The 24,493-nt window shown below is 65.1% G+C and overlaps 4 protein-coding genes across 6 annotated transcripts; 1 reads left to right on the top strand and 3 right to left on the bottom strand.

Annotated features, from left to right (window-relative positions):
- Nucleotides 1–564: 564 nt before the first annotated feature.
- Nucleotides 565–3,978, bottom strand: CYB5D1 (cytochrome b5 domain containing 1). Of its 2 annotated transcripts, XM_080825666.1 has the most exons (5): nt 3,669–3,978; nt 3,494–3,570; nt 3,140–3,358; nt 2,592–2,733; nt 565–1,364 (listed from the first exon to the last, which is right to left on the bottom strand). In XM_080825666.1, the coding sequence occupies exons 1-5, from the start codon at nt 3,868–3,870 to the stop codon at nt 1,084–1,086; spliced, it is 921 nt and encodes a 306-aa protein (XP_080681792.1). In that variant the 5' UTR covers nt 3,871–3,978; the 3' UTR covers nt 565–1,083. The 2 variants fall into 2 exon arrangements, with proteins under 2 accessions (XP_080681792.1, XP_080681793.1); XM_080825667.1 differs by having other exon boundaries at nt 565–2,733.
- NAA38 (N-alpha-acetyltransferase 38, NatC auxiliary subunit) lies at nt 3,560–5,261 on the top strand. Of its 2 annotated transcripts, none has more exons than XM_080825689.1 (4): nt 3,560–3,714; nt 4,221–4,571; nt 4,764–4,947; nt 5,105–5,261. In XM_080825689.1, exons 2-4 carry the CDS (start codon nt 4,491–4,493, stop codon nt 5,215–5,217), a joined length of 378 nt encoding a protein of 125 aa, XP_080681815.1. In that variant the 5' UTR covers nt 3,560–3,714; nt 4,221–4,490; the 3' UTR covers nt 5,218–5,261. The 2 variants fall into 2 exon arrangements, with proteins under 2 accessions (XP_080681815.1, XP_080681816.1); XM_080825690.1 differs by lacking the exon at nt 3,560–3,714 and adding an exon at nt 3,997–4,038.
- A 466-nt stretch (nt 5,262–5,727) lies between these two features.
- Nucleotides 5,728–7,008, bottom strand: TMEM88 (transmembrane protein 88). Its single transcript, XM_080825687.1, has 2 exons — nt 6,501–7,008; nt 5,728–6,394 (listed from the first exon to the last, which is right to left on the bottom strand). Exons 1-2 carry the CDS (start codon nt 6,708–6,710, stop codon nt 6,125–6,127), a joined length of 480 nt encoding a protein of 159 aa, XP_080681813.1. The 5' UTR covers nt 6,711–7,008; the 3' UTR covers nt 5,728–6,124.
- A 408-nt stretch (nt 7,009–7,416) lies between these two features.
- Nucleotides 7,417–24,493, bottom strand: KDM6B (lysine demethylase 6B). Its single transcript, XM_080825626.1, has 24 exons — nt 24,363–24,493; nt 21,697–21,813; nt 16,629–16,748; nt 16,237–16,379; nt 16,002–16,143; nt 15,689–15,787; nt 15,365–15,584; nt 15,187–15,279; nt 14,941–15,102; nt 14,650–14,850; nt 14,210–14,554; nt 11,947–14,099; nt 11,734–11,860; nt 11,526–11,631; nt 10,532–10,737; nt 10,355–10,419; nt 10,201–10,272; nt 9,963–10,111; nt 9,689–9,803; nt 9,402–9,589; nt 9,153–9,294; nt 8,741–8,867; nt 8,472–8,642; nt 7,417–8,353 (listed from the first exon to the last, which is right to left on the bottom strand). Exons 5-24 carry the CDS (start codon nt 16,136–16,138, stop codon nt 8,330–8,332), a joined length of 4,902 nt encoding a protein of 1,633 aa, XP_080681752.1. The 5' UTR covers nt 16,139–16,143; nt 16,237–16,379; nt 16,629–16,748; nt 21,697–21,813; nt 24,363–24,493; the 3' UTR covers nt 7,417–8,329.

Below are 24,493 nucleotides of genomic sequence, written 5' to 3'. Positions count from 1 at the left end.
CTCGTTGAAATGCGCGCTCTGTATTCCTTTCACAGCTCTGCGCGTCGCCCTGAACACACCCGCACCTGTCATCAGAGCCCCTACCTGTGCCATCCGGTGGGTTTTATCCCTCAAACTGCACTCCTTTCCTGTTTGTGGGCAAAACCTAGACCGGAATGTGGCCTAACACTAATGAAACAGTAGCTGCGTGGTGTTTCCTTATTCTGGGTCCTTCCCTCCCACCTGTCCATTTCAGGGAACCAGGTTTGATTGCGACCTCTTTAGAGCTTGGGCGGGGTTTCCCGCCCTTGCCCCCCTGCGGACCCCCCAACCTGCCTCTGTGGGCGATGACAGCCACCTGGTGGCCATATGGGGGAATGGCAGGTGGATTCCCCCCAAAAGGGGAACGAGGGGAAGGAAGGCCTCTAGTGTGTGGTCTTCCTTCTGCGGGGAACGGGGACCCGGAAGCCTGTGATAGCGTGGGAACCAGATGTCCTGCTTCCCGGTCTCACCTTGCCTCCCAGGACACAACGTCCCATCCACACTCGTTCTTATGGACAGATGAATTCACTCAACAGTGGAGGACATTCCATCAAACTTTATTGAGCAGCCGCTGTGTGCCCGACACTGGGAATATGGCAGTGACCAAGATGGACACGGGCTCTGCCCTCGTGAGCTTACAGTCCAGCCGCCAGCCAGCCGATCACATCCGTAATCTTAACATTTACACTGGATTAGTACTCTGAAATTGTGACGCTAAGAGACAATCTACTAGAAAACACCGCTTTCTACACCGAAGAGTCAGAAGAGCGCCCGAGGAAGCAGCATGTAGGGTCAGCTAGATGGGGGATGGCAGGAAGCGTGTGGAGGCAGAGGGAACAGTGTGTGCGAGGACTCGGGGGCAGGGAGACACTCCGTGGGCTGTGAGACAGCCCGTGTGGCTGGGACACAGGGAACAGGTGAGGCATCAGCGGGGGAGGGGGCACCTGCTGGTTTGTGCAGCATCTTCGGACAGACGGACGGGACTTTGTTCCCGAAGCACCCGGGAGGCACTGAAGACTCCGAAGGAAGGAAAGTCAGATGCCTGGGTTTGGTTCTCAGCGCTCACTCGGGCTGCTGCATGGGGGGGGGGGGGGCAGACGTGGAAGTGGGAGGCTGGTGGGAACGTGTGCAGGGCAGTCCGGCCGAGAGGAAGAGGACGCGTCCCAGAGGCGCTGCGGAGCTGGGGTCTATTGGAGAGTGACCAGGGTGCGAGGAGAGGGGGGCATTTCCGGCAGGAGGCGCTGCCGTGGGAGACTCTGGGGGCGCTGGGGGCAGTCTGGGCAGACCGGAGGCTGGTGCTGGAGCAGTAGCACAGCTTGGGTTCTCCAGTCGTGTCGGTGGCACTGAGAGGACAAGATACACGTGAGACCACTGCAGAGTTGACTGCACATCAGAAAGCTTCTGTGAATTCACGGCCTCTGGCATCACATGGGCCCGAGTGGAAGCCCTCGATCTCCCGTGATTCAGAAAGTGCTGAGGCCGGGACACGTCTCCGGCTCTGGCCATGCCTTTCCTGGCCAGCCCCTCGGAAAACGCCTGGGCAGCGGGCCCAGTGCTTCCTCTCCCCTGCCTGGGCCCTGGTGCCCCCCCCCCCGCCCCCGCTCTGGCCAGGCAGGCCGATGCACCTCTCTCCTCGATCCTTTTTGGCCTGAGGCTGTTGCGAAATTCACCTGCCTGTCATCCTCATTCCCCTCCCTCGCCGGGGTTAAAGGAGACGAACCCGGCCACTCTCCCCCCCCAAGGTGGCTGTCTTTTGAGACCAGCCTAAGATGGGGAGAGCCTCTCTACGCGGGAAGAACATCAACTTCGGGTTTAGACTCGAGTTTGCACCCTGGCCACTAACTAGTGTGCCGTCCTGCCATTAAATCTTGCCGAGCTTCGGGAGTTCCCTCTACTTGCTGGACGGGATGCTGCCCGGGGTCATCAATCGTTTATTAAAGCCAAATACGGAAAAAAAATCTTTTAGGCTTCAAAAAGACGTCTAAAAATCGTGTAAAATCGTGGTGATGGCGCCCATGTCTCAGAGTAGTTGTATTTAAAAAGGCGTATGAGGCACGCAGCATAAGGTCCAGCCTGAATTACTGAGTATCCCTTCACTTCCTTTCTTCCCTTTGGGGTTTCAACTATCAAGTTTGGAAGGCGGATCAGCCAGTTCCGTATGGCCAGCGATGGACACTTCCCGTTCCTGTCAGAAAGTTCTGCCTGACCTCTGGCTGTCTCCCTAATCCAAGATACCTCATCTTCTCGTGTCACTCCTGAGAATGAATGAACGTGCTTCTAGCATTCTCCCTGACTTTGAGCTAATCCTAGTGGTCCTGGGGAGTAGGACCTGTACTCTTCAGAGGGACATGGGAACCACAGGCCAGTTCCCAGAGTGGAGTGGAGGTCTCTGTCCCACACTCTGCCTCCCCCCCTTCCAGGGCACAGAAACAGCCAAACTCAAAATACATCGGGAGTCTACATAAGCTTCCGGGTCCCCTCCTACAGCTCTGTGAGGTCATCATTGAAGTAGAGCAGAATGGCAGGTGTGTAGAGGGCACCGTCCATGTTGAGATAGTCAAATTCTTCACCCTCATCCCGGATCCCGTTCTCTTCCAGGGTGAAATCCATGTTCAGTTTCTTGCCCTCGTATTTCCATGTATAGCTGGCCGCGTGTGCGTTATAGGGGAGATAGCGGTGCAGGATCTCCCACATGGACTCCTGGGCCCCCACCTGCAGAACACGAAAGTGCCCCCCCCCCCGCCAAGGATTCTGGATGGGACACACACACGTGCGTGTGGGCCCCAAGCCAAGGCCAGGAGCACAGATGGTAGTGCTGGGACCAGCGTGCCTCCCTTGGCAGCCTCCCCAAATGAAGCCGGAGCACCAGCATGCAGTGAATAGCCCCAAAGTGTCACCTGTCTCTGTGGCAGCCACTTCTAACAAACAGATGGCCCTGAAGGGTCAAAGTCACTGCCCCCTTTCCCCGTCCCTTCCTCGGAGAACATTAATAAGAGTCCGACAGCAAATGCTACCCAAAACACAGCTCCCACTGGTTACGGAGAGCCGATGGCCTAAAGATCTCCGAGGTTCGCTGGGACTCCCAGTTCCCGCCGACCTGCTGCCGCCCGGTTCTCACCTCCAGCGTGTGCTCCTGTGACGTGAGCGTGTTAATGATGCGGATGTTGCGGGTCTTGGCAGACAGCCGCCCCACCTCATAACGCACCCCCTGCCACCAGGGCTTCCCGAAATCATTGGCCCAGTCTGAGCGCGGCAGCTGCGGCGGGACGTGCAGGAAGCGGCCCCGGGGGGTGCGGTATCTCAGGGTGCCGGTCAGCGGGTCGACGTGCTTGCGGATCTTTAAAGCAGCGATCGGGGAGATCGATCTCCCCCGACCTCCGGCTCCAGCCAGCTCCCGCCTTTCCCCCCCGCCCCGTCCCGCGATCCCGCGGCCCGATTCCGCCCTCCCACCCCGGGCTCCAGCAGGACTCACGTCTCCGGTCTTCGCGTCGAACCAGTGGCTGATGTCCTGGCCCGCAACTTCTACGATGGGTTTTAGCAGCAGGTCTCCTGGGAAGGAGCAGCCGCCGTCAGCGCCAGCCGCCCAAGGACCGGGCACCCGCCGCCCCGACGCACACCCTGACCCCGGCGCAAGGCGCGGCCCTGACCCTTGTACTTGCGAGCCAGCGGCGTCAGGTCGTACACGGATCCCAGGTAGGACACCCACAGGTCTTCCGGCACGTTGTGCTGGGCCACCTCGGCTGGCGTGAAATAGCGACGCTGAAAAAACTCAAAGTCTGGCCCCTCCACGAGGCCCCGGCGCGGCATGGCTCTTGCACTGCCGGCCGCCCGCATCTCTGGTTGCTTCATCGCCCCTCAGCACGCACTCGCTCGCTCACGGCATCTTTCCCCTTGCGAGCGCGTGGGTCCGCTGACATGGAAACCATTGTCCCTCTCCGGCCACCGTCTACTGAGCTCGGACGTGGGCGGGGGTGGGGGGAAGGGGCGGGAGCTGTGCGCGCTCACGGGAAATGTAGTGTGAGTCTGGCTTTCAAGTAACTGAGTTCCCTCCTCCAGAGGTCCGCGGGAAAGCGAACGCCCCCCGTTTTCAGAGTGGTCTGGGCTGGAGGGGATATTTAGGACTGACCGGCGAGGCAGAAAGGCAAGGGAGGATGGGGTGGAGTGCGATTGCGAGAGGAGATCGTTCCGCTAAATTGCAGGCCTCCTGAAAGAGCTGTATGAAACTAAAGCGGCGAGACTTCTCGCGATATCTTAAGACATCCGGCGCCATAGGCCGCAGCGAGCCCCGGCGCCGGAGGAGTGGGAGAAGCTCGCGAGATCTCTGCAGTTGCCCCGGAGACGACGACGAGGAGGAGGAGGAGAGGTGATCTCGGGAAAGAAAAGAGGCCGGGAGCACTCGCGAGATCTCAGACCGCCGGACTCGAAAGGTTCTTAGGAAGTTGACGGGCCCTGAAGAGGCCCCGGGACAAATGGCCGGGGCTGGACCAACCATGCTGCTACGAGAGGAGAATGGCTGTTGCAGCCGGCGTCAAAGCAGCTCCAGCGCCGGGGTTAGCGCGGGCTCGCGTTCTGGGATCGAGGGGCAGCCTGGGAGCAAGATGGGGGGCCGGAGGGGAACCACAGCTCCCGGCAGCCTCTGGGCTGGGTGGGAGCGCCCCGCGCGGGCTGTCGGGAGCTGTGGTTCCGCGGCGGGGCGGGGGGGGGGGGCGGTGCCGTCTCAGCGCGTGTCCCTCCCCGCGCAGGACTCGGACGGGGAGCGCGAGGACTCGCCGGCCGCGCGGGCCCGGCAGCAGCTGGAGGCGCTGCTCAACAAGACTATGCGCATTCGCATGACAGATGGACGGACCCTGGTCGGCTGCTTCCTCTGCACCGACCGCGACTGCAATGTCATCCTGGGCTCGGCGCAGGAGTTCCTCAAGCCGTCGGGTCAGTGCCTGGGGGATGCACGCCCACCTGGGGCGGCGGCGCTTCCTCCTGGGAGGCGCCTCCCGCGCACGGTCTGGCTGCACCCCTGCTTTCTGGGGTTGGAAGGGGCGGGACCGACGCCGGCCTGCCTCCCTGACGCTCTGCCCCTTCTTTCCAGACTCCTTCTCTGCGGGGGAGCCCCGGGTACTGGGCCTGGCCATGGTACCCGGCCACCACATCGTTTCTATTGAGGTGCAGCGGGAGAGCCTGGCGGGGCCTCCCTATCTCTGACGGCGGCCGCGCGTGCTCGGCAGACCATTAAATCTGGAACGAAGTGCCTCGTGTCCGAATGTAGCTGGCGTGTCGGGAGCACTGTCAGCCCGCCTTCCCCACCCTGGACGTGCAGGCCCCAGGGTGGGCCCCTCCATCTTCCCTCCCACGCCACTGCTCCAGGACTGCGCCTGGAGGGGGTGTCATCCTGCTCCGGAAGGCCCATTGTTTCCCTCCCCGGCCTGGCAACACCGAGTTCCTCCAAGCTGGGGTCAGAGAACGGGCTCGGGTCCCCAAGGGGAGCAGGGCAGGCGATAGAGGCTGGGCCCTCTCCGCTCTATTGAGGGGGCGGTGACTTGAGGGTCAGGGACAGAGCTCTGGGGTCTGGCCAGGAAGAACAGGCCACCGCGATAAGGGAAGGCCCCCGGGAGGCTGAAGGATGCGCTCTGGAGCCCCGGCCCCATGTTGTTTCCTGCTTCTGGGCACAGGGCAGGGGTGACAGGAATTGTGCCATCCCCCTGTTCACAGGATCCCAGGGACGCATTCAGTTCATTCTTTATTGATGTGCGGTCGCTCCCCCTCCAATCTCGCCCCCTCAGCCCGTCGATCCCAGAGGAGCTGCACCAGCAGAGGGACCACACGAGGTTCAGTTGTCCTGAGGGACGGAAGAGTGGGGGGGTGGGGGTGGGCAGGGTCCAGCCCAGATGTTCAGGATTCAGGGAGGAAAGTGGGTTTCCCGGGGTGTGGCGGATTTCCGCCAGCTTTGGGTCCACGGAGGCTCCGGTTCCCCCGAGGGGATGCTGGAACCCGGCTTAGGCACGGGTGGCAGCGCAGTAGGTCAGGAGACACCCCCCCCCCCGTTTTTTCAAGTCCTTGGGCCGACTGGAAGTAGGGGCAGTCGTCAGGGTGGTTCTTGACTCGCGGGTCCTCAGACCCAGACCTTTCCTGATGTGGGAGCGGCCTGGGGCCCTGGTGAAGCGCGGCTATGCCGCGGCTGCGGGGCGCGCCGGCGCCGGTAGAGGGCTCGGCTGTAGGGCACGAGGCAGTCGGCCAGGCGGAGGCGCAGGCAAAGGCGGCGGTAGCTGGCCAGGGCCAGCACGAGCAGCGGCACGAGGAGCAGGAATCCGGTGACCAGCAGGGCCGTGAAGCCCGGGTCCCGCAGGTGCGCGGTGCAAGGAGGTGCCTGGGAGCGCAGGAACTGTGGGAGGAGAGCAGGCGTCAGGCCCAAGCCGGCGGGACAGCCCGGGCGGGGAGCTGCCGCCCGCGGACCCCACCGCCACCCGCGCACGCAGGGCCGAGCTCACCTGGGAGTGGCAGAGGAAGCCGAAGCCGAGCATAGTGACAGCGGGTAGCAGGATGGTCCCCAGCACCAGCGCCAGCAGGAGGAGGTTGAAGGCGGCCACCAGCAGGTTCTGGGCCGTGACCAGCACAGCGCAGGCCCAGCAGTCCAGGGGGTCCCGAGGCTCTGGGCCGCCGCCCGCAGCCGGTCGCTGCGCCCCGGGGACATCCGCCATGGCCTGCCTGGCTCCCGCCCGCCTGGGCCGCGGCCCTTATAGCCCTCTTTCCTGCCCCTCCCCCGGCCCAGCCTCTCCCCACCCCCCCTTATCCTGGAATGCGGCTCCAGGATTAGGCACCCCCCAGCCCGAGGAGCGGACCAGCGCTCTGGACATTCCACAGGCGCCTCGGGGAGGGGCTCGCCCCGCCGGGGTCTGCGCAGCCGGGCCCGGAGCCCTCCCCCGCGTGCGCGCCCCGCGAGCTCCAGCACGTTATCAAAACCGGGTGTTTTTCTCTGATTTTATTTTTCATATTAATATTCTCACACAAAAATCACCGAAAATAGGGGTAGGGTTGGGAAGACCCCCTCTGCCCCTGGGGCAGAGAGACAGTGCAGTGCGAGGGGGCGGGGCTGTAAACCCCCCAGCCCTCCGCAGCCCCAGCGTGGGAGAGAAAAACCACCGACCGAACAAAAATAAAGCCCCGGAGAAACTCATCCCGGGGTGTCCCTGCCCCAGTGAGGCCCTGGCCCTGGGCTGGTTCACGCTTAAAAAGAAAAGGGGAGGCGGAGGGTGGGGTGGTGAGGGGAAGGTCTGTGTTTTTAAAATTGGCCGGGGCTGGGAAGGACGGGGTTCCTTTCCTCATAGTTCTTTCTTTAAAACTTTAAATTTTTTTATTTATTTATTATTACTTTTTTTTTTTTTTTTTTTTTTTTTTTTTTTTTTTACAAAATACCATTTCAGTTCCCACTTCTTCCCCTACAGTACAGGAGTCGCTCACCCTCAGGCGGGGCTGGGGTCGGGTCGGGAGTGGGGGCCTGGTCCGAGAAAGTGCAGGACGTCGGGGAGGGGAGCGGGTTTGAGCACCATGAAAGCCCGGCTGGCGCCGCGGGCGGGCGGGCGGGCGGGCGGGCGGAGACGGACGGGCCGGGCCCGGACACACACTGGGGCGCAGGGAGAGCCCCGCGGCGGGCGGTCCCCGGAGGGGCGGGCGGGATGGCTTGGGGGAAGGGGGGGTGCGGGAGGTCGGGTTTTCCCAAAAATGAATAAATAGAGGTGAGTGGGACTGTTATAAATTAAAAACAAAAAAAAAACCTAAAAAACAAACCAAAAAACCAGAAAATACAAATCATAACCAAGTGAATAAACAGAGACATGTACAGGGATCACAGCTAGCATTGGAAGTAAAAAAGGAGGTCTTGGGGGGAGGGGTAAAGCCCATAGAAAGAATCTCATTAAACCTCGGCTGCCGTAACGTCTATGTACATGCACGGGCCGCGTGCGTCTGCGCCGGGCGGGCGGGCGGCTGGCAGGCGTGAGGGAACCCGTATGTGACCCCCGCCGCCGCCGGAGCCTGGTCCTTGTGTCTGTTGCTAGAAAGGCCAAAGTCGGTGAGGGGAGGCGCTGGTGGGCGAGGGGCTGCCAGCCCCCTCCCCCGTCTCCCATTTTTTTTCCTTTTTTTCCTCTTATTTGTTAAAAAAAAACTTTTTTCTTAATAAATTAAGTGAAGGGGAGCTGCCAATGGGGTGGAAGGGCTGGGCCCGACCCCCTTCCCGGCCAGAGGCGGGACCTAGGTCCAGCCCAGGCGTGTGCTGGTGGCCCCGCGGCGCCCTGCGGGCGGGCGGGCGGGGCGTCCGGCCTCATCGCGACGTGCTGGCGGGGGCCTGCGGGGGAGAAAGCGGGCGCCGGGCTCAGCGGCAGGCTGGGCGGCGGCGGGCGCGCCCCGGGGGTGGAAAGGGGGGGAAGCCCGCCCGCCGCCGCCGCCGCCCGCCCGGGCCTCACCAGCGTGAAGGCGTCGTAGGCCTGCGCCAGCTCCTCGGTGCGGTACTGCTCCAGGACCACCACGCCCTGCAGGCCCGCGCTGCGCCGCCGAGCGCACGCCTCGCAGTGCACTAGGTACGTGTTGCGGCTGCCGTTCTCGCTCGTCACGAACAGGATGTTGAACACCTCCACCTGGGACCCGGAGCGGGGCCGTCAGCGCGGGGTAAGGGGGGGAGGGCAGTCCCAGGGACGGACGGGGAGGGGGGCAGTCCGGGGGCCGGCGCACTCACGTCGCACTCGTTGCAGTAGTAGGCGGGCTCGTCCTTGACGCGGCCCTGGTAGGCGATCTTCTTGCCGGCGCGCACCAGGCTCTCGCGCTGCACCTGGCAGTGCTTCATGGACTGCAGGAGGCAGAACCTGCACACGGTGGGGGCGAGGGCGCGGTGAGGGCCGGAGGGGGGCGGAGGGGGGGGGTCACAGTCCCTGACCTGGGCATCTGTCACAGCTAACATTTCGTGTGGCTTTTGTCTACTTGGATCAGAGAAAAAGAAAGCGCCTGGGAGCCGGGGCCCATGGCCATCCCAGCGCGGGCACAGTGCGGGACACGGGGGCAAGGTGGGGAGCCAGGTGGCGCCGGACAGGAAGCACTAGACCGGGGCCTGCTCGGGTGGAGACGGGCTGCTTCCCACACCGGGCCCTCACTTGATCATCTTGAACAAGTCCGGGTCGCTGATCTTGACCGTGCGAGCAACGTTCCAGGACACGTGAATCATGGGCACGATGGATTTGACGTTCTTCACCTCGTTCCACTCGTATCGTTCCAGGGCCAGCTGGTACTGATAGGCTGCGGGCCAGAGGGGGGACTGAGGATGCGCGGAGGGGGCGGGGACGGGAACAGGCCCCTTCCTCACAGCGGGCTGCGCTCCCGCCCCGCGCGCCCCACCCTCTCACCGGTGAGGGGCCCCACGTTCCAGGCGATGTTGTTGCACCAGCCGGTGGCCTGCACCCAGTGCACGGTGCCCGCATTAATCCACACGAGGTCGCCGGGGCGCTGCACGAAGCGGTACACGGGGATATTGGAAGCATAAAGGTCATCCAAGATCGGCCACCAGGAACCAGTCAGGTAATCCACACCGTGCCTGCAGGGTGGCCACAGGGTCAGAGGGGTCAAGTCTGAGGACCCCGGGCCGGGCCTGCGGCGGGGGGAAGGGACGGGAGGGAGGCAGGGCGGCGCGCACCGGTCGCAGAAGGCGCTGATGGTCTCCCAGTAGTGCTCGTGCACCGCGAACCACTCGCAGTCGCCAGGGCCAATGTTGATGTTGACGGAGCAGAAGTTGTTGTTCTCCTGGTGGCCTGCAGGGGGCGACAGAGAACGGCGTGGCTGGCCGGGGTCGAGCGTGCGCTCGGCGCCCGGCCCGCCCTCGCGCCCTCATTGGCTGGCGGAGGCCCCCGGCAGCAGCCCCGCCCCCCGCCGTGCGCGCGCGCCCGCGCACGCCCCCGCCAGGAGCGCACCTGGCGTCCGGCTGCCGGGGACCTTCATGTACAGCTGCACCGTGTTCATCCCCAGGATGGTGTGGCCCACGTGGCTCAGCATGTTGCCGGTGGACGTGACCCGCATGAAGGCGGGCAGCTTCAGCAGCTCCTGCAGCTGGGGCTTCCACCTGCGGGGGCGAAGGTGCCACGGAAGTGAGAGGCTACCCCCCACCCAACTCTGCCCACCAGGCGGCGCTCCGGCCCCCGCCCCTCTGACCTCTTGGCATCAGACAGGTCGATGTTGGTGCCGAACTTGATGATGTGATGGTTCTTCGGGTCGGGCGCGCTGCTGCGGGGGCAAAGGGCGCGCTGGTTGGTGGAGAGGCACGAGAACCAAGGAGTGGGGAAGGGGAGGGCCCAACTGGACCTACCTGGGAGGGGTCCCCGTGGTGCTGTCCGGCTCCTCAGACTCCTCATCCTCACTCTCCTTCTCCTCCTGCTTGGCCACAGAGGGGTGGGCGCAGGCCTGGGTCAGCACCCGCCCCCAGGTGTCCCCACCGCCCCCCAGATCCCGACCCCCTGGGTCCGGCCAGGCGTGCGCCCCTCACCTGCAGGGACTCCTGGAAGGACGAAGCCTGGTACTGTGCGTACTTGGCAATGGTGGTGTGGGAACGGGAGCTCTCGCAAGGCCAGATCTGCCGTGTGCCCGTCAGATCCCAGTTCTCGTCCGAGGGCTGCTGCACCTGCGTGCGCACCTCCACCGTGTGCTCGCCGCTCGCCTCCACCAGCGTCTTGGTGGAGAAGAGGCCCAAGTCTGCAAGGGAGGACCGAGCAGGGCGTCGGGGCAGGGGCAGAGCGCAGGGAGCGCGGGCCTTCTTACTCCCTGAGCCTCTGACTCAGGGTCAGCCCAGAAGGACAGGTGACGAGGCGGGCCCCACAGGCAACTGGCACGGTTGGCCCTCCCGGGACCTGGCTCTCATCTGGGTCACCCCCAACGCCATCTCCCACTGCTGCCCTGAGCCGGGGCCCCTCCAGCCGTGTCCTCGGGTGTGCACGGGGCCACAAGCACATGCCACCTGGCACTCAAGAGGTGCTCAAGGAATGGAAGTTTCCTTAAGTCATCACTGGATCCAAGGAGATGGGGTGAAGTGAAAGCCTAGAAAGTGCTTCCAGGAGCTCAGCGGAGAGAAGGGAGGCTATGTGGGGAGAGAGGACACTCCAGGTACATGGGAGATGTGACGTTTATGCTTCTATGTGGTTTCCCTTCCTACGTTTGTAGCTTTGTCTGAAATTCTGCACAATAAAGGACTGGAAGAGGGAAAACCTCAAACCATGGGCTGGCCGAGGCCCTGTGTAATTCGTGCCCTCACTCTCACTGCCAAAAAAACTGAAAGGGACTCCAGCCGGGTCCTGAGATACATCCCTTCCCCTCTGCCCGCTGCCGGGGACACACAGATGGGAGAAAAGTCTGAGACCGGCGGATCCATCACTCAGAGCACAGCCTACATAGGACTGAGGAGGCCTTGCGCTAGCCACCGGCCGGGGGTCTCCAGGTTCGGGGGCCCTCAGATGGCTCTGCCCCACACCCCCTGCCACACTCACTGAGCCGCAGGGAGCCCGCCAGGCCCCGGATCACGGTGATGGGGTTCCGAGGGTCTGTACAGAACTGCAGCAACACCGGCGAGAAGGCATCCCGTTTGCTCTCCAGCTGCAGCAGGAGACAGGACAGTGGTGAGGCTCAGCGCCCCCCCCCCCCCCCCCGCCGGCCCAAGCACGGCCTCGAGCCGGATGGCAGGGGTGGCCCACGTACATAGATGCTGGGGGTGGGCGGGTTGAGTTTTTCCCGGGGCAGCTTCTCCTCAGTGTTGATCTTCGGTTTCACAGACTGGGCAGGGGAAAGGTAGGACTCTCGAAACTTCCCTTTCACCTTGGCGTTCCTGTGGGGAGGACGGAGAGACGAGGGCGGGGCTATCAGGGTGACCCAGCCGGGGCAGGGGGTCCCAGGCGCCGGCCCCTGGCTTACTTGCTCGCGCGCACCACGTCGGCGGCGCAGTGGCTGATGGTGAGGTCCGCCATGCGCAGCCTCCGCTCCTCTACCTCGGAGGCCATGAAGGTCTCCTTGTCGCCGCTCTCCACCTTGATGAGACGGATCTTTAGCTCCTTGGGGGGCCCCTCGCTGAGGGAGCGCAGCTTCAGCATGTCAGCGCGGCTGACGCCGGGGGGCCCTGGCGCTTCCTCCCGGGCCTTCTTCCCGGGCCCGGGGGCGGAGGGGGGCATGGGCTGGGCAGAGGAGGCAGGAGCCGGTGGAGGGGCCGGAGCTGCAGGTGGCTTGGCCTTGGAGGCCCCGCCGAGATCGGGCCGGGCCTTCTCGCGCCCCTGGATCTCCTCGCTCTGCAGGTCCAGGTTGCCCAGCACCCGGCGGCTCTTCTCTTTGGGGGCCTTGGCCTTGGTCTTCGCCCTGCCCTCTCGGGGCCGCCGACCCACGCTGTCCTTACAGGCCCGCCGGTGCCGCCGGTGCTCCTTCTGGTGCTCCTTCTGCCGCCGCTTGCCGCTGCCCGGTCCTGCCGCCACCCCGGCCCCGCCACTCTCCTCCCGGGCCTGGGCAGGAGGCAGCAGCCGCTCAGTCCCACTGTCCACCGGGCCCGCCGCGTCCACCGGGGCCGCCGCGTCCACCGGGCCCGCCGGGTCTGTGGTGCTCCGGCCCACCCGCTCCACGAGGGTCTCACAAGCCCGACTGATCTCTTCTAGCACCTCAGACTCAGACCGAGCAGGGGGCAGGGGCAGGGGTGGGGGCGGCGGGGCGGGGGTCATGGGGCCCGGGGCTGGCTCTTCGCCCGCCCTGCGCTCCCGGGCCCAGGGCCCGCCTGAGGTAGAGAACTGAGATGACGAGGAAGCGGAGGGCTGCGGGGAGCCCTGGGCGCCGGGGGCCGCTGAGGTGGGTGGCGGGGCGGTAGCACCTGACGGGGGGCTGGGGGAATACTGAGTGGCGGCCAGGGGCCCGGGCCGGGTGGCAACAGCTGCTCCAGTCCCCCGGTAACAGTACTTCTGTCCCTCCAGCACGGAGGCCAAGGACTTGAGCAGGCCGGCCGGACCGGCCGCTGGGGGCAGCGGGGCGGCCGCGGGCGGGGGCTGGGGCGGGAGCTTCGCGAGAGGCGGTGGCGGCGGCAGGGCTGGTGGTGGCTTCTTCTCCTCTTCCTGGGTGGCCGTGGTGGCGGTGGCGGCGGTGGCGGCCGGGGCCGTGTCACTGGGGAACGGAGGCTGCAGAGATGGAAAGGGCTCCTTCAGGGGGGGCGGGGGGCCCACGGCCGCCTCCTGCTGCTGCTGCTCCTCCTCCTTGCGGATGGACTCGTCCAGCATCTTCATGATGTTGGCCAGCCCGTCGGGGAGGATCTTGAACTCGGCCGGCTCCTCGAACTGGTCCTCCAGCGGGGTAGGGGGAAAGTCGAAGAGCCGCGGGCCTCGGGCAGGCAGCTCCCCAACCCTGGGCGGCGCAGGCTGGGGGGCTTTATTCAGGGGGCCTGGCGACGGCCCCGGCCCCACCTCGGGGGTCTTTGGGAAGGAGACCCTGGGCCGAGGGCTCTCCGGGCGCCTGAAGCTTCCTGAGGTATTTTGGTGGCAGGAGGAGGGAGGAGCTGGGGGCAGGGCAAGGGTCAAGGGTGCGAGAGGTGGGTCCTGGGGGCTCAGTGTGGGGCTGGGGGGCCGGGGAAGGGGGTCCAAACTTCTGGCCAGGTAGGGAGGCGGGGGGAAGGACACAGGCCCCGTAGGGCTGCTGCTGCTGCTGCTGGTGGCTGGGGGGGCGGGAGGGGTGTGCGAATCCTGAGTGCCCACAGAAAAGCGGGGAGCCGGAGGCCCCAAGAAGCCCTCGCGGTGGGGGAGGGGTGGTGGGGGAGGACGGGGGCGTCCCTCAGCCCCGAAGAAGAGCTCCTCTAAGATCTCCCCGTCCTCGCGGGCTGCCCGGCAGGCCGGGCCCTTCAGCCAGGCAGGGGGCGGTGGGGGGCGCAGGAGACGGGGACAGGGTGGCGGAGGAGGTGAGGGGGGCCCGGGCGGCAGGGACAGGTGAGGAGTGGCAGCGGGAGCCGCCAGGAACGGTTTCCGACTGCTGTGTGCCGAGGGCCCCAGGCGGCCTTGGTGAGAGGAGACGTCCAGCGCGGGGGTCTGGTAATGGTCAGCGCCGGGCTGCGAGCGGAGGATAAGGGTGGCGAAGCGGTCAGAGCGCCGCTCCAGCTCCCCGACCCGAAGAGGAGCTCCCGGGCCGGTGCCCCACTGCGCCCACCGCCGGCACTCACGATGCCTGGGCTCGGCTCCGCGCCCCGGAGACCGGTGTTGCTGCTGCTGCTACTGCTGCTGCTGGTGGTGCCGGGGAGGCCGGGGGGCCGGGAAGGGGCGTAAGGCACGCAGGCGGTGGTTGCTGCTGGTGAAACGCTGGAGTCCATCCGCGACCTCTGAACTCTGCTCTCTCTAAGGTCACTTCCGGGGGGACGGGTGGCAGGCGGGCAGCCATGGCTCTCTGCTCCTGGGGGGCGGGGGCCGGGGCCTGGGGGTGCGGCCGGGACCAGCCGGTGGCCAGGGGGGTGCGCGGTGTAGGCCGGAGCCGGGTATGGATACGGGTGGGGCAGCGGGTGCCGCTGCTCCTGCGGGAGAGGAAGGAGGACCGCCAGTGAGGGACGGAGGATGGAGGACGCAGGCCTGGCACCCGAGAGGTGAGGGGCAACGGACAGGAGCTCACCTGGCGCTCCGGGGGAGCCGAACCCTTGCGCTCAGGGCCCCAGACGTCTCCGTGCAGGGTACTCCACAGCCCTGGCTTGGTCAGCTGAAAGGGAGGGCTAGTGGCTAGGCCAGGCAGGGGTGGGGGCGGCGGTGGCGGCGGCGGCGGTGGCGGTGGTGGCAGTGGCGGTGGTGGCAGCGGCAGCCCTGGGGGAAGGCCGGTCTAGAAAGAAAGAGAGCGTGAGACCCCACTCCGTCCCCCAGCCCGGCCGTCCGGCTACTTGCCTGCCCACCTGCCCACACACAACCGTACCTGCTCTGAGCTGCAGCCTCTCCTACGTTTGCCTCCGGGGCTGAGGCCCTCATCCCCCGAGGGGCCCGAGAGTGCCACGGGAGGCACAGGCTGCACCACTGGGGGTTCAGCGGCTCGCTTCACTGGGGGGCCTCCCCGCTTGGCCCCGTAATTCCGCTTGTGCTGAAGACAGAAAGGGAAGAGACAATGACACAGCTCCGTACCCGGCCCGGGCCTCCCCCCTGGCCCAGTCGGCCCCGGTCTCACCTCGAGGTGCAGCAAGTTCCACACCTGCTCCAGGGGAGGCAGGACCTTGGCTCGGGGCTGGCAGGAGCCGGCATGAAAGTTCCAGAACTGGGCCTGAGGGCAGAAGCACACATTAAGATGTGGGTACTGAACGGGGAGGCACAATCCTGCGCCCCTCCCAGGGTCGGCCTCATCCCACCTGCTGCAGTCGCCCAATGCGGGGCCCCAACTCAGCCAAGCTTCCTCCGTATCGAAGGGCGCTGTGGTAGCAGCGGATGGCCTCCTCACTGTCGTGCTCGGACTCGTACAGCTGCCCAAGCTGCTCCCACAGCCCTGGCTGGGCCGGCTCTCGGAGCAACGCCTGCACACAGCCATGCAGGGATTCCAGCTTCCCGTGGAGAGGTCTTGGGGTGGGGGTCCTACAGAGCAGAAGGGGTTGCGGGCGTTGGGGTCAGGCCTCGGGGAACTCTTCCCGGGCCCCAGACTTACCTCCCATCCCCAGCACGTCTGAATCCTCACTCACCCTGGAGCATAATACGGTTTGTTGGGGTGCCCGGAACTACTGCCATGTGAAGGGGGTAGGGGCGCAGAGAGTGGGGGCTGCCCGATGCTGGCAGAGCACCTAGAGAGAGAAGGGGTCTGTTAATACACAGCAGCGTTTCACAGTCCTGCCCATACCTAGGACAGAGAGGGCTGAGAGGCTGAGAGAGAGCAGCCGAGGACGGCACTGAGGTCCACAGAATGGCAGAAACCCAGAGAATGACACAGAGACTGAGGAGTCGAGGGGATGGGAAGAAGGGTGCCTGGAGACAGAGACAGAGGCCCCAAGTTCTCACCTGCCTCCAGGCAGCCATGCGCTACGAGGAGGGGGATGGGGCGGGCAGGAGCTCCAGGCCCCAGCACAGCTCAAGCCCCCAAGGGCAAAGGCTTCCCGTGCAGCGCGGGCCCCTGGAGGGTCCACTGCCCGATGCATCCAGCCTGAGCCAGGGAGAAGAGATTACGGTCTCAGTGGGGGCGCAGTCTGAGCCAGCAGCCTGCACACCGCCAACCCGGCCCCGGCCTGTCCCTTACCAGGTCAGCAGTGGCCCCAGGAGCCCTGGAGATCGGGCACGGCCCCCTGCCCCAGCTCTCTGGGGCGACGGTCCCGCTCCAGCCGCTCTGACAGGAGTGCCCACTGCCCCCAGACGGCCACCCAGGGCCCTTCACAGCCAATTCTACAGAAGGGAGGAGGAGGAGGAGTGAGGTGAGCCAGCCAGCACACAGCGGAGGCCCGGGGCTGGGCCGGGCGGTCATCTGCACTGGGCGTCCGCCCCGGCTTTCCCTGAGGGGAGGCCCCCGGCGGCCCAGGGCGGCGGCGAGACGCCGGGACCGGGACCGGCGTCCGGCAGAGGCCCGGCGGGCCGGCGGCAGCTCGCAGTCGGGAGCCACTGGGGCGGACGGGCAGCGGCGCGGCGGCGGCTTACCCGGCCTCCGTGGGAGCGTCCTCTCCCGGCGTCGGCGAGCTCCCGAGATCTGGCCAATCACAGGACTTCCTCTCTCCCCAGCGAACCAATCATCACCCGTGTCTCCGCCTCAGTAACAGCCTGGCCGGGACCAATGAGAGCGAGGTGAGCCCGGCCGCGGCCGGCCGGGGGAGGAGGGGCGGCGGAGCCGGTCAGACGGGCTCGGCCTGGGGTGACCCCGGTGTGACCCCGTGGCTCCCACCTAGGGTCTCCACCTCCGGCCCGGCGCTCGGGCCGGCGGCGCCGGCGGGGCCCGGGACCCTGGCGCGTGAAGGCGGCGAGTCGCACGCTCGGGCCGGCCTGGCGGACGGCGCTCCCCGCAAGTCCCACGCACCCGCGGAGCCACCGGCGCTCCCGGCGCGACCGCCCGAAGCCGCCCCGCGCCCCGCCGCCGTGAGACCGACTGACGGCCAACGGACGCCCCGCGCAGACAAAGGGGTCGCTCCCCTTCCTCACTTCACCCCGCGCACTGCCTCGCTTCCCACCCCAAGTGCCCCCGGGAGCTGCGGAGGGCCGGCCGGTCACGGCGACTTCTCCGGTACCCAGACCCGCCCGCGCCGCGACCTGAGCGTCCCATCCCCGACGCCTGACCCCATCCCAAACCACGGTCAGGCCCCCAGCCTCGTACCCAGTTCCTTGAGCTCCTCCACTTCCCCGCCTGTCCAGACCTTCAATGCCAACCGACCCCCCAAACCAAAATCCCCCTTCAATCCCCCCAACTTGTGAGAAGTCGCGCACCGCGGTCCCGAGTGGCCCCTCTCGCGTGGCTCCCGTATCCTCTGTGCCCTTCCCCGTCGGGGCCACGCGGTTCCCCGCGGCCCACGTGGCCCCCGCCCCCCAAGGGAGGGGGGATTTCGGGGGTTGCCCGTGACGTGGCTACTTGCGCAGCGGAAGCGGCGTGTGTAAGTGTAAGGGGGGGGTCCTTCGGGAGGGAGGAGGGCGGGGCCCGACAGGCGGTGACATCACCCCTGTCCCACTCTCACCGCCCACTCCCTTAAAGAACCCAGAACCCGTTTCACTTCCTCCTTCACCGCCACCCCCCCGCCCCTTCCCGTCGGTGCCGCCTCGACCCACGACGGGCGCCTCGCTCCCCTTCTGGGCACCTTCCCTTTGGCCCCAGTTCTTCCCTCTCGCCTCCCTGAGCCCAGACTCCCCGTCCCCGCGCCTCCCCGTCGCCTACCCCGCGTCCCCGCAGGTAGGGAGCCGGCTCCGCTCCCGGGATCGGTCCATTGAGAGTCTAGAGTACAAAGAGCTGCGAGAGGCGAGCGTAGAGTACAAAGCGGCGGGGGCGGGGCCAGCGCTCCAGCTGGAGCTCGCGCCGGGCAGGAAGCCGGGGGAGAGCGCGCGACGAGGGGCTGGGGGCGGCTGGAAAGTTCGCCTTCGCCGAGAGAAGTCTGCGCCGTGGGGAAATTTCCACCCAGCCCGCAAGGGCAGGCGGGTTTCTGGTGAAAACAGTCCTCCCTCCGCGGGGCAGGGTCGTCTGTTTACATGCTAGCTCTCGGACCCCACAGGTCCCGGCGCGCCCTCCCCGCCGAGGCCGGTTCACGCCCGGGCTCTGCGGACCCTCGCCGCGGCTCTGGCGGAGTTCCTGCCCCGAGCTCGCTCTCCTCGCCGCACAGACTTTCTCTCGGTTCCCAAGCCCGGGCACGAGCAGAGCGCTTAACGGTGGTCCCAGTATAGCCCCGGCCAGAGCCCCCCACCCAAGTCCCGGAGCACGCAACGGAAGACGGGGTGGGGAGGGGAGACCGGGGGTCCGGGCATCAGGGGAACAGATCCCCGCTTGCGAAGGGGCGCCCAGGGCGCCGCCAGTTACCAGGAAATGCAGCTTCCCCTAGTGCGATGATGACACTTCCCCTCCACCACTTCCCCTTTCCCACGGGGAACTGACTCAGCTTTCCCTAAAGCACTGAGCCCCGTCCCTCCAAGCCCGTTTCCACCTTTGTCCGCAACCCCCCACGCCGGCACTCAGAATACAGCAGCCCTCGCTGGACAACAAAAACTTCCTGTACACTAAGCACACACTCACTCTCGCCAACGACCTCGGATCCCTGTTCCCACCCGGGACCCAGGCGCCTGACTCCCCCCGCCACCCCCCCCCACACACCATCCGCCTCCCGTACAAAGACCTCCCTCGGGGTCTGATTCAGGCTCGGGGTGTGGGGGGGGGAGCGTGAGTCACCCAGAAAACCTTCCCCTATTCCCACTGACTCAGTCCCCGCCTCCCTGAACACACACAGACACACAGTCAGAGGCAGACACAACTCAGCCCACACACCGCTCACCACCGGTCCCGCGGAATTTCCCCTCTCGTCTTCCCCCACGACGGCCCCTCCCCGCGAACGCCAGCCTCGACGCCCCGCTCACACCTGTTCCCGCAGGCGGCTCGCGGTCCACTCTCACCTCCACTCTCGCTTTGGGGCAGGAATAGACCTCCCCGACTCCCGGTGTCCCTACTAACCGAGGGGAGGGGACAACCACGGGCAGGCACAAAGACAGACGCCCACAGACTCCTCGAAGGCAGATGAGAGGAAGACGCACGCGGCCGGAGCCAGGCTGGGAGGACGGTATACTTCTGGGGCAGACATTCCATTCCAGCCTCTCCCGCCCGCCCCGTGTCCCGGGGGCCAGCCGCCCAGAAAGGGTTAATTCTTCTCCTGCCGAGGCCACGCCCTCTCCATCCGGGCACTCCCGGCTGAGCCCAGCTCCGCCCCTTCCATCCGGGCTCTGGACTCAGGGACTTTAACCGACCCCCTCCCCCGGAGCCCCGAGAGAGACCCACTCCATCAATCACACCCACTTAACCCTCTGCGGGCTGGAGCCCGAGCAGCCCCTCCGCGCAGCGCTGGAGCCGCGCGGGGCGCGGGCTGAGGGGCCAGGCGTGCGCACGGAGACTCACATGCCGGCCACAGACAAGACCCCGCGGACACGGTGTTCCCCAGCAGGCGGTCGGCGGACGCGCGCCACGCGCGCCGAGGGGGCGCCGGTCCCGGAACCCCGCCGCATCCCGGTCCCCGCCAGGCCTCCCCCGGCCCGGTGGAAGCGAGGGGTTACAGGCTCGCTTCTTACCTGGGGGAGGGGGAGGCGGAGGGGAGGGCCGCCGGCTGGGGCGCCGCTGTGTGACTCAGCCACCCGGGCAGGCCGCCCGCTCGGGATTCCCTTCCCCAGCCTTCCCCCGCCGCTGGCCCCTCCCCGCCCCCCACCGAGGAGTGACAGTGCCGGCCCCGGCCCGCTATGTGTCACTGCGAGCCTTGTGTCTGCCTCTGACTGGACCGCTGTGTTCCCCAGTGTGTCTGACAAGGTCGGCTGTGTGTGGGTCCCGGGGTCTGTCTCAGGGCACCTGCATATCTGCTCATCTTGTCTCCTTCTGGGCCTGCGTCGGACGCGTTCCTGTCATTATGCCTGTCTACATGACTCTGAGGGGCTGTCTCTGTCTGTGTGTCTGCCTGGCTCCTGTCTCGGTCTTTTGTCTGGGGCTGCCTCTGCATCACTTGCGTGATCACGTGCGTCTCTGCACATGCCCTTCTGGGTTTGCCTTCATGTTCCTGAACAGAGTCTGGGAAACACTGGAGCAGGCTGACCCTGCTGACTCCTCGCCTCACTGCCCGGAATCCTGACGCTTGCTGGATCAGTGATCCTTCTGTTCCAGTCCAATATTTGGGCGTCTGTCTGCCTTCAATCAAGTTCTGTCCTATTCCTTAAGGTCCTTGCTTATCCTCACAGCTCCCTGCAGCTCCCATTATGATGATAATTGCTAGCATTTCGTGAATACTTATTACATGCCTGCCACCCTGTTAAACACGTCACATACATTTTTAAAACTTCCCCCCACCACCACCCCAAACCTAAGGTAGGAGGTACTTTTTTTTTTAACCCCATTTTACAGAAGAGAAAATTGAGGCTCAGCGGGGTTAGGTGACTTCGTGAAGTTCACTCTGCAAGAGAGTGGAAGGGCTGGGCTTCTTCCCAGGGCCTCAACTCTTTGCACTCTTCTAGAAGGCCTCTGTCCTAGTCTCCATCCCTTGGTTTTATCCTCACAGGCCATCTCTTGGGTCAGCCTGCCCCCGGGGTTCTACCCCAGGCATCTCTACCATCCCAAATGTCTCACGTCCTCTAGAGCGGGTGTGGGCAGGAGACTGTGCAGCAGATCTCAGAAGCCATTGCTTTCTTGGCAAGAGAGCGCATTCAGTTAACACATTCATTCAACACAATTCCACTGAGGTAACCCAATGTGCAAACCATCCTGCCAAACAGAGACACCCAGAAGAAAACAGTCCCACTCAAAAATTCAGTGAGTAGTGGAGAACAGCGGCACACGCTCGGAGAACTCAAGTCCCCGGCTTAGGTATCATCTTTTCTCCTAGAGAATGAGGGATGGAGGCTCTGGCCTACAGAGCCTCAGGCAGAGAACTGGCAGAAAGAGAGAGACCAGGAGAAGAGGAGTAAGACTTAAGGCGCTGGGCAGCCGGCAAATGCTGTAGTGCAGTGGGAACAGGACGGAACAGAAAGGGATCTGGAAGGAAAGGTGAGATGCCACGATTGTCATGGCAACAGCAGGCGCTCGTGCCAGGGGCCTCCACTACCTCTTGGAATCAATTTCCAATCACCATCCACAAACCAGACTGTTCAACAACTCTTCTAGGGCACCCCCACCCCAAGAAAAATCCCTCCAGGGTAGCTCACCTCTACCGCGCGGCTTGCAAACTCTAGCTCAAGTCCATTGAATAAGCAACTGACTTGTAGCACTGGGGTGGGGGGCGGGGGCGGGGGCGGGGGGGGGGGCGCTTGGTGGTAGTGGAGAGGCTGCTGAAGCACCGGGCTGAACCACTCAGAGGCAACAGAGGGGGGCTCCATAAACCAGGAAGGCTGAACCACTCCAGCACCACATGGTGGGGGGGATGCATGCCGCGAGCAGGACTGGACCATTCTGGGGAGTGGGCACGATCCAGATCGTACCACTCTTCCTCAAGCATGTAGCGCGGAGCTGGACTGTCGCGGGTGGGGGGAGGTGTTGCTCAGGGGCAGGACTTACCAGATGGAATCTGATGTGTCCTGTCTCATTGGAACCAGTGCCCCAGCAGTGGGGTGCAGCAGACCGCCGTGGGTGGGATGGGTGGTACTACGGGGCTGGCATGGTGCCTGGGGGAACCTGAAAGAAAAAAAAAAAAAAAGCCAGTTAGAAGTGGGGTCTCCCAGGCCGGAGAATCTTTCTGTGCTCCCTGTCTTCTTGAGGAGCGACCAGCCGCTGGTGGTCAGATGGGATGGGAGAACCTGTTTCCGTGGCAACCAGAAAAAGCCATCCCCAAAGTGGTCCTCCAGCCTGCTTCCCCTTTAGGAAGCAGCCTGGAGCAGGGGGTGAGAGGCACAGGCGATGGCATCTGTGTCGGTCCGCGGTGGACACCCAACTCATGATGCCTCCTGTGACTGACCCCTCCTCCTGCTGAGTCCCGGGTCCCAGGGGAGCCCCCTCGGCCTCTGACCTCCGCGCCCAAGTCAGCCTCCATCCTGGCCCCAGGTGCGCACATCCCCGGCCTTCAGCTCAGCCTCCTCCCTCACCTTATCACGACACCAGTCAACCCCACCCTCTGGACTCTGCCCCCTCCCCTTCCCCCAGGCGGGCGCAGGCAGGTCTCTGCGAGCAGCACAGGTGGCCAGACGAGACGAACGGGCCCAGCGGGGAGGAGCCTCTCTCCGAACAAGGACTGACTGACTCCGGGCCTGGGTCTGGGTCTGGGTCTGCTGCAAGCCTCCCTTCCATCCCACCCCTCAAGGCCATATCCTGTTTCTCCATCACCTCCTTCCTCTATGTGGCCCAAGAAGGTGACAGAGGCCCACCCCCTCCCCTCCTGTCACGGACAAACAGCTAGGTCTTTTAACAGAAGTCCAGGGCCAAGAATCAGGTGTCCATCTCGGGTCAGACCTAAGTCCTGCCCGTCCTCAGACTCAGTCCCCCTCAGGGACCCATGGTTTCTTCCTTAGCCACAGTGCTCGGCCCTTAAGGTCCCAGACACTCGGGCTCCCAGTCCAGTCTCTCCATTCCCTGGCCCTCCGGCCCACATCCTTCCCCCCGCCCCAGAGACTCAGGCCTCCAGCCCCCAGCCTCCATGATGCAATGTGGAGCAAGGTGCCCGGGCTGCTGACGACACGGCCCCGGGGGAGATGCTACTCCTGACCCAGGCGGGGCCCCTCCGTGCACCAGGTTGCGGGCAGCTGCAGGCTAGGGAGGCCAGACAGGCAAAGTTCTCCTGCTGGAGAAGGAACCTTCCAGGACAGAGACGCTGAGAATGTGGGGGGAGAGGGGGAGAGGGGGAGAGAGAGAGAGAGAGAGACTGTGTGTGTGTGTCTGTGTCTGTGTGTAGTGTTTGTGTATGTGTTTGTATTGGAGGGGAAGGTCAAGCCTAGAGAGAGGGGAGTGGCAGGCCTCAGGACACACCAAAGAAGGAGTGAGGGGCAGCCAAGGGGGTCACAGGAGTGTGTATGGGGTGTCTGGACACCAGAGTGGGGGGAGGGGCCAACAGCCATTTAAAGGGCCAGCCCCAGAGCTTTAATCCCTCACCAGCCCTGGCCCCAAGCCGGAGGCTCTAATTCATCTGTCCAACAGCTGGGGTGGGTGTGTGTGTTGGGGGGGGGGGGCATGTGGACGGGAAGGGGGAGCTGGGGGAGGGGCTGGGGCTTTCTTGTGCACAGAGCCAAACAACAAAAGGGGAAGCTACGGGGCCAGCTCCAATGTGCCCAGGCCAGGCCGCTGACCTGCAGACCCACCAGCGGTCCCCACCTGATGGCCCCCAGACTCCATAGTCTGCACTCAAGGGCTCTTGGCCAAGGAGTCTGAGCACCCAAAGGTGGGGCCCAGGAGAAGGCCCAGGCTGAGTGCCTCCCTTCCCCCGCAAGCTGTCACCCCTCCTTGCAGGTCTCAGCCGCACCATCCTGGACCTGGCAGGCCCCGCTACAGATCCAGCCTCAAATGCCCCGCTCACCGGCCCAGCCTCCCCAGACGCAGCCTGCCGGCTCCCCCTCCCGCCGGCTCGGGGTGGCGGTGGCCACACCGAGCCTGTCCCTTTAAATCATTACCACCCCTGATTGTGTGGACAAACTGAGGGCCCTACCCCCAGGCAGGCAGCTTGCCACCTCCCCCCCAAGAGTCCCCAGAAATGTGAGGGCCATTTAAAGGGACAACAGGGAGGCAGCCAGGTCTCCAACTGCCCCCACCCCCACCCCCCCACACACTCACAGACCCTTTCCCCAGCGACACACAGCCCCTTGCCCCTCCAGAGGGCCCCCCAAATTCCGGTTCTCTCCCCACCCCTAGAGACTGCTAGAAGGAGAAAGGGGGCCAGAGTTGGGGGGGCGGGGAACAGGGGGAGCTAGAAAAGGACAGGGACTGCCTCCTTACTCAGAGCCCCAGGGGACAGGTCGGAAGGAAAGCAAAGCCCAGAGAAGCAGCGAGACAGAGCCCCGAAAGGTGCCGCGGGCAGACCTGGGGCGCAGAGGCTGCCGGGCGAGGGGAAGGGAGTCGGGCTGCACGAGACAGCGGCGCGGCCAGCGGGCGACAAGCCCAAGTGGGGGAGATGGAACAAGGAGGGCCAGGGGAAAGAGGCAAGGCCGGAGGAAAACGGGGAGACAGAATCGGGGAAAGGGGTCATCCGGGAGGGTGTGGAGGAAAATCCGAGAAGGGAGGGCGAGCCAGGCCGGGGTTACCTGCTGGGTGTCTGTCCCCCGGCGGTGCCCCCGGAGTCCGGGTAGGGAGGGGGGGAGCAGCAGGGGGGGGAGTGGGGGCTGGGGGGGCGGGGGAGACGGTCCCTCCTCTGCCTCCTGGGCCTGCCCCGGCG

The sequence above is a fragment of the Martes martes genome (genome assembly GCF_963455335.1).
Source record: "Martes martes genome assembly, chromosome: 16".
Lineage (NCBI taxonomy): Eukaryota > Metazoa > Chordata > Mammalia > Carnivora > Mustelidae > Martes > Martes martes.
Note: the sequence above shows the minus strand (reverse complement) of the source record. Positions and strands in the feature narration are given on the sequence as shown.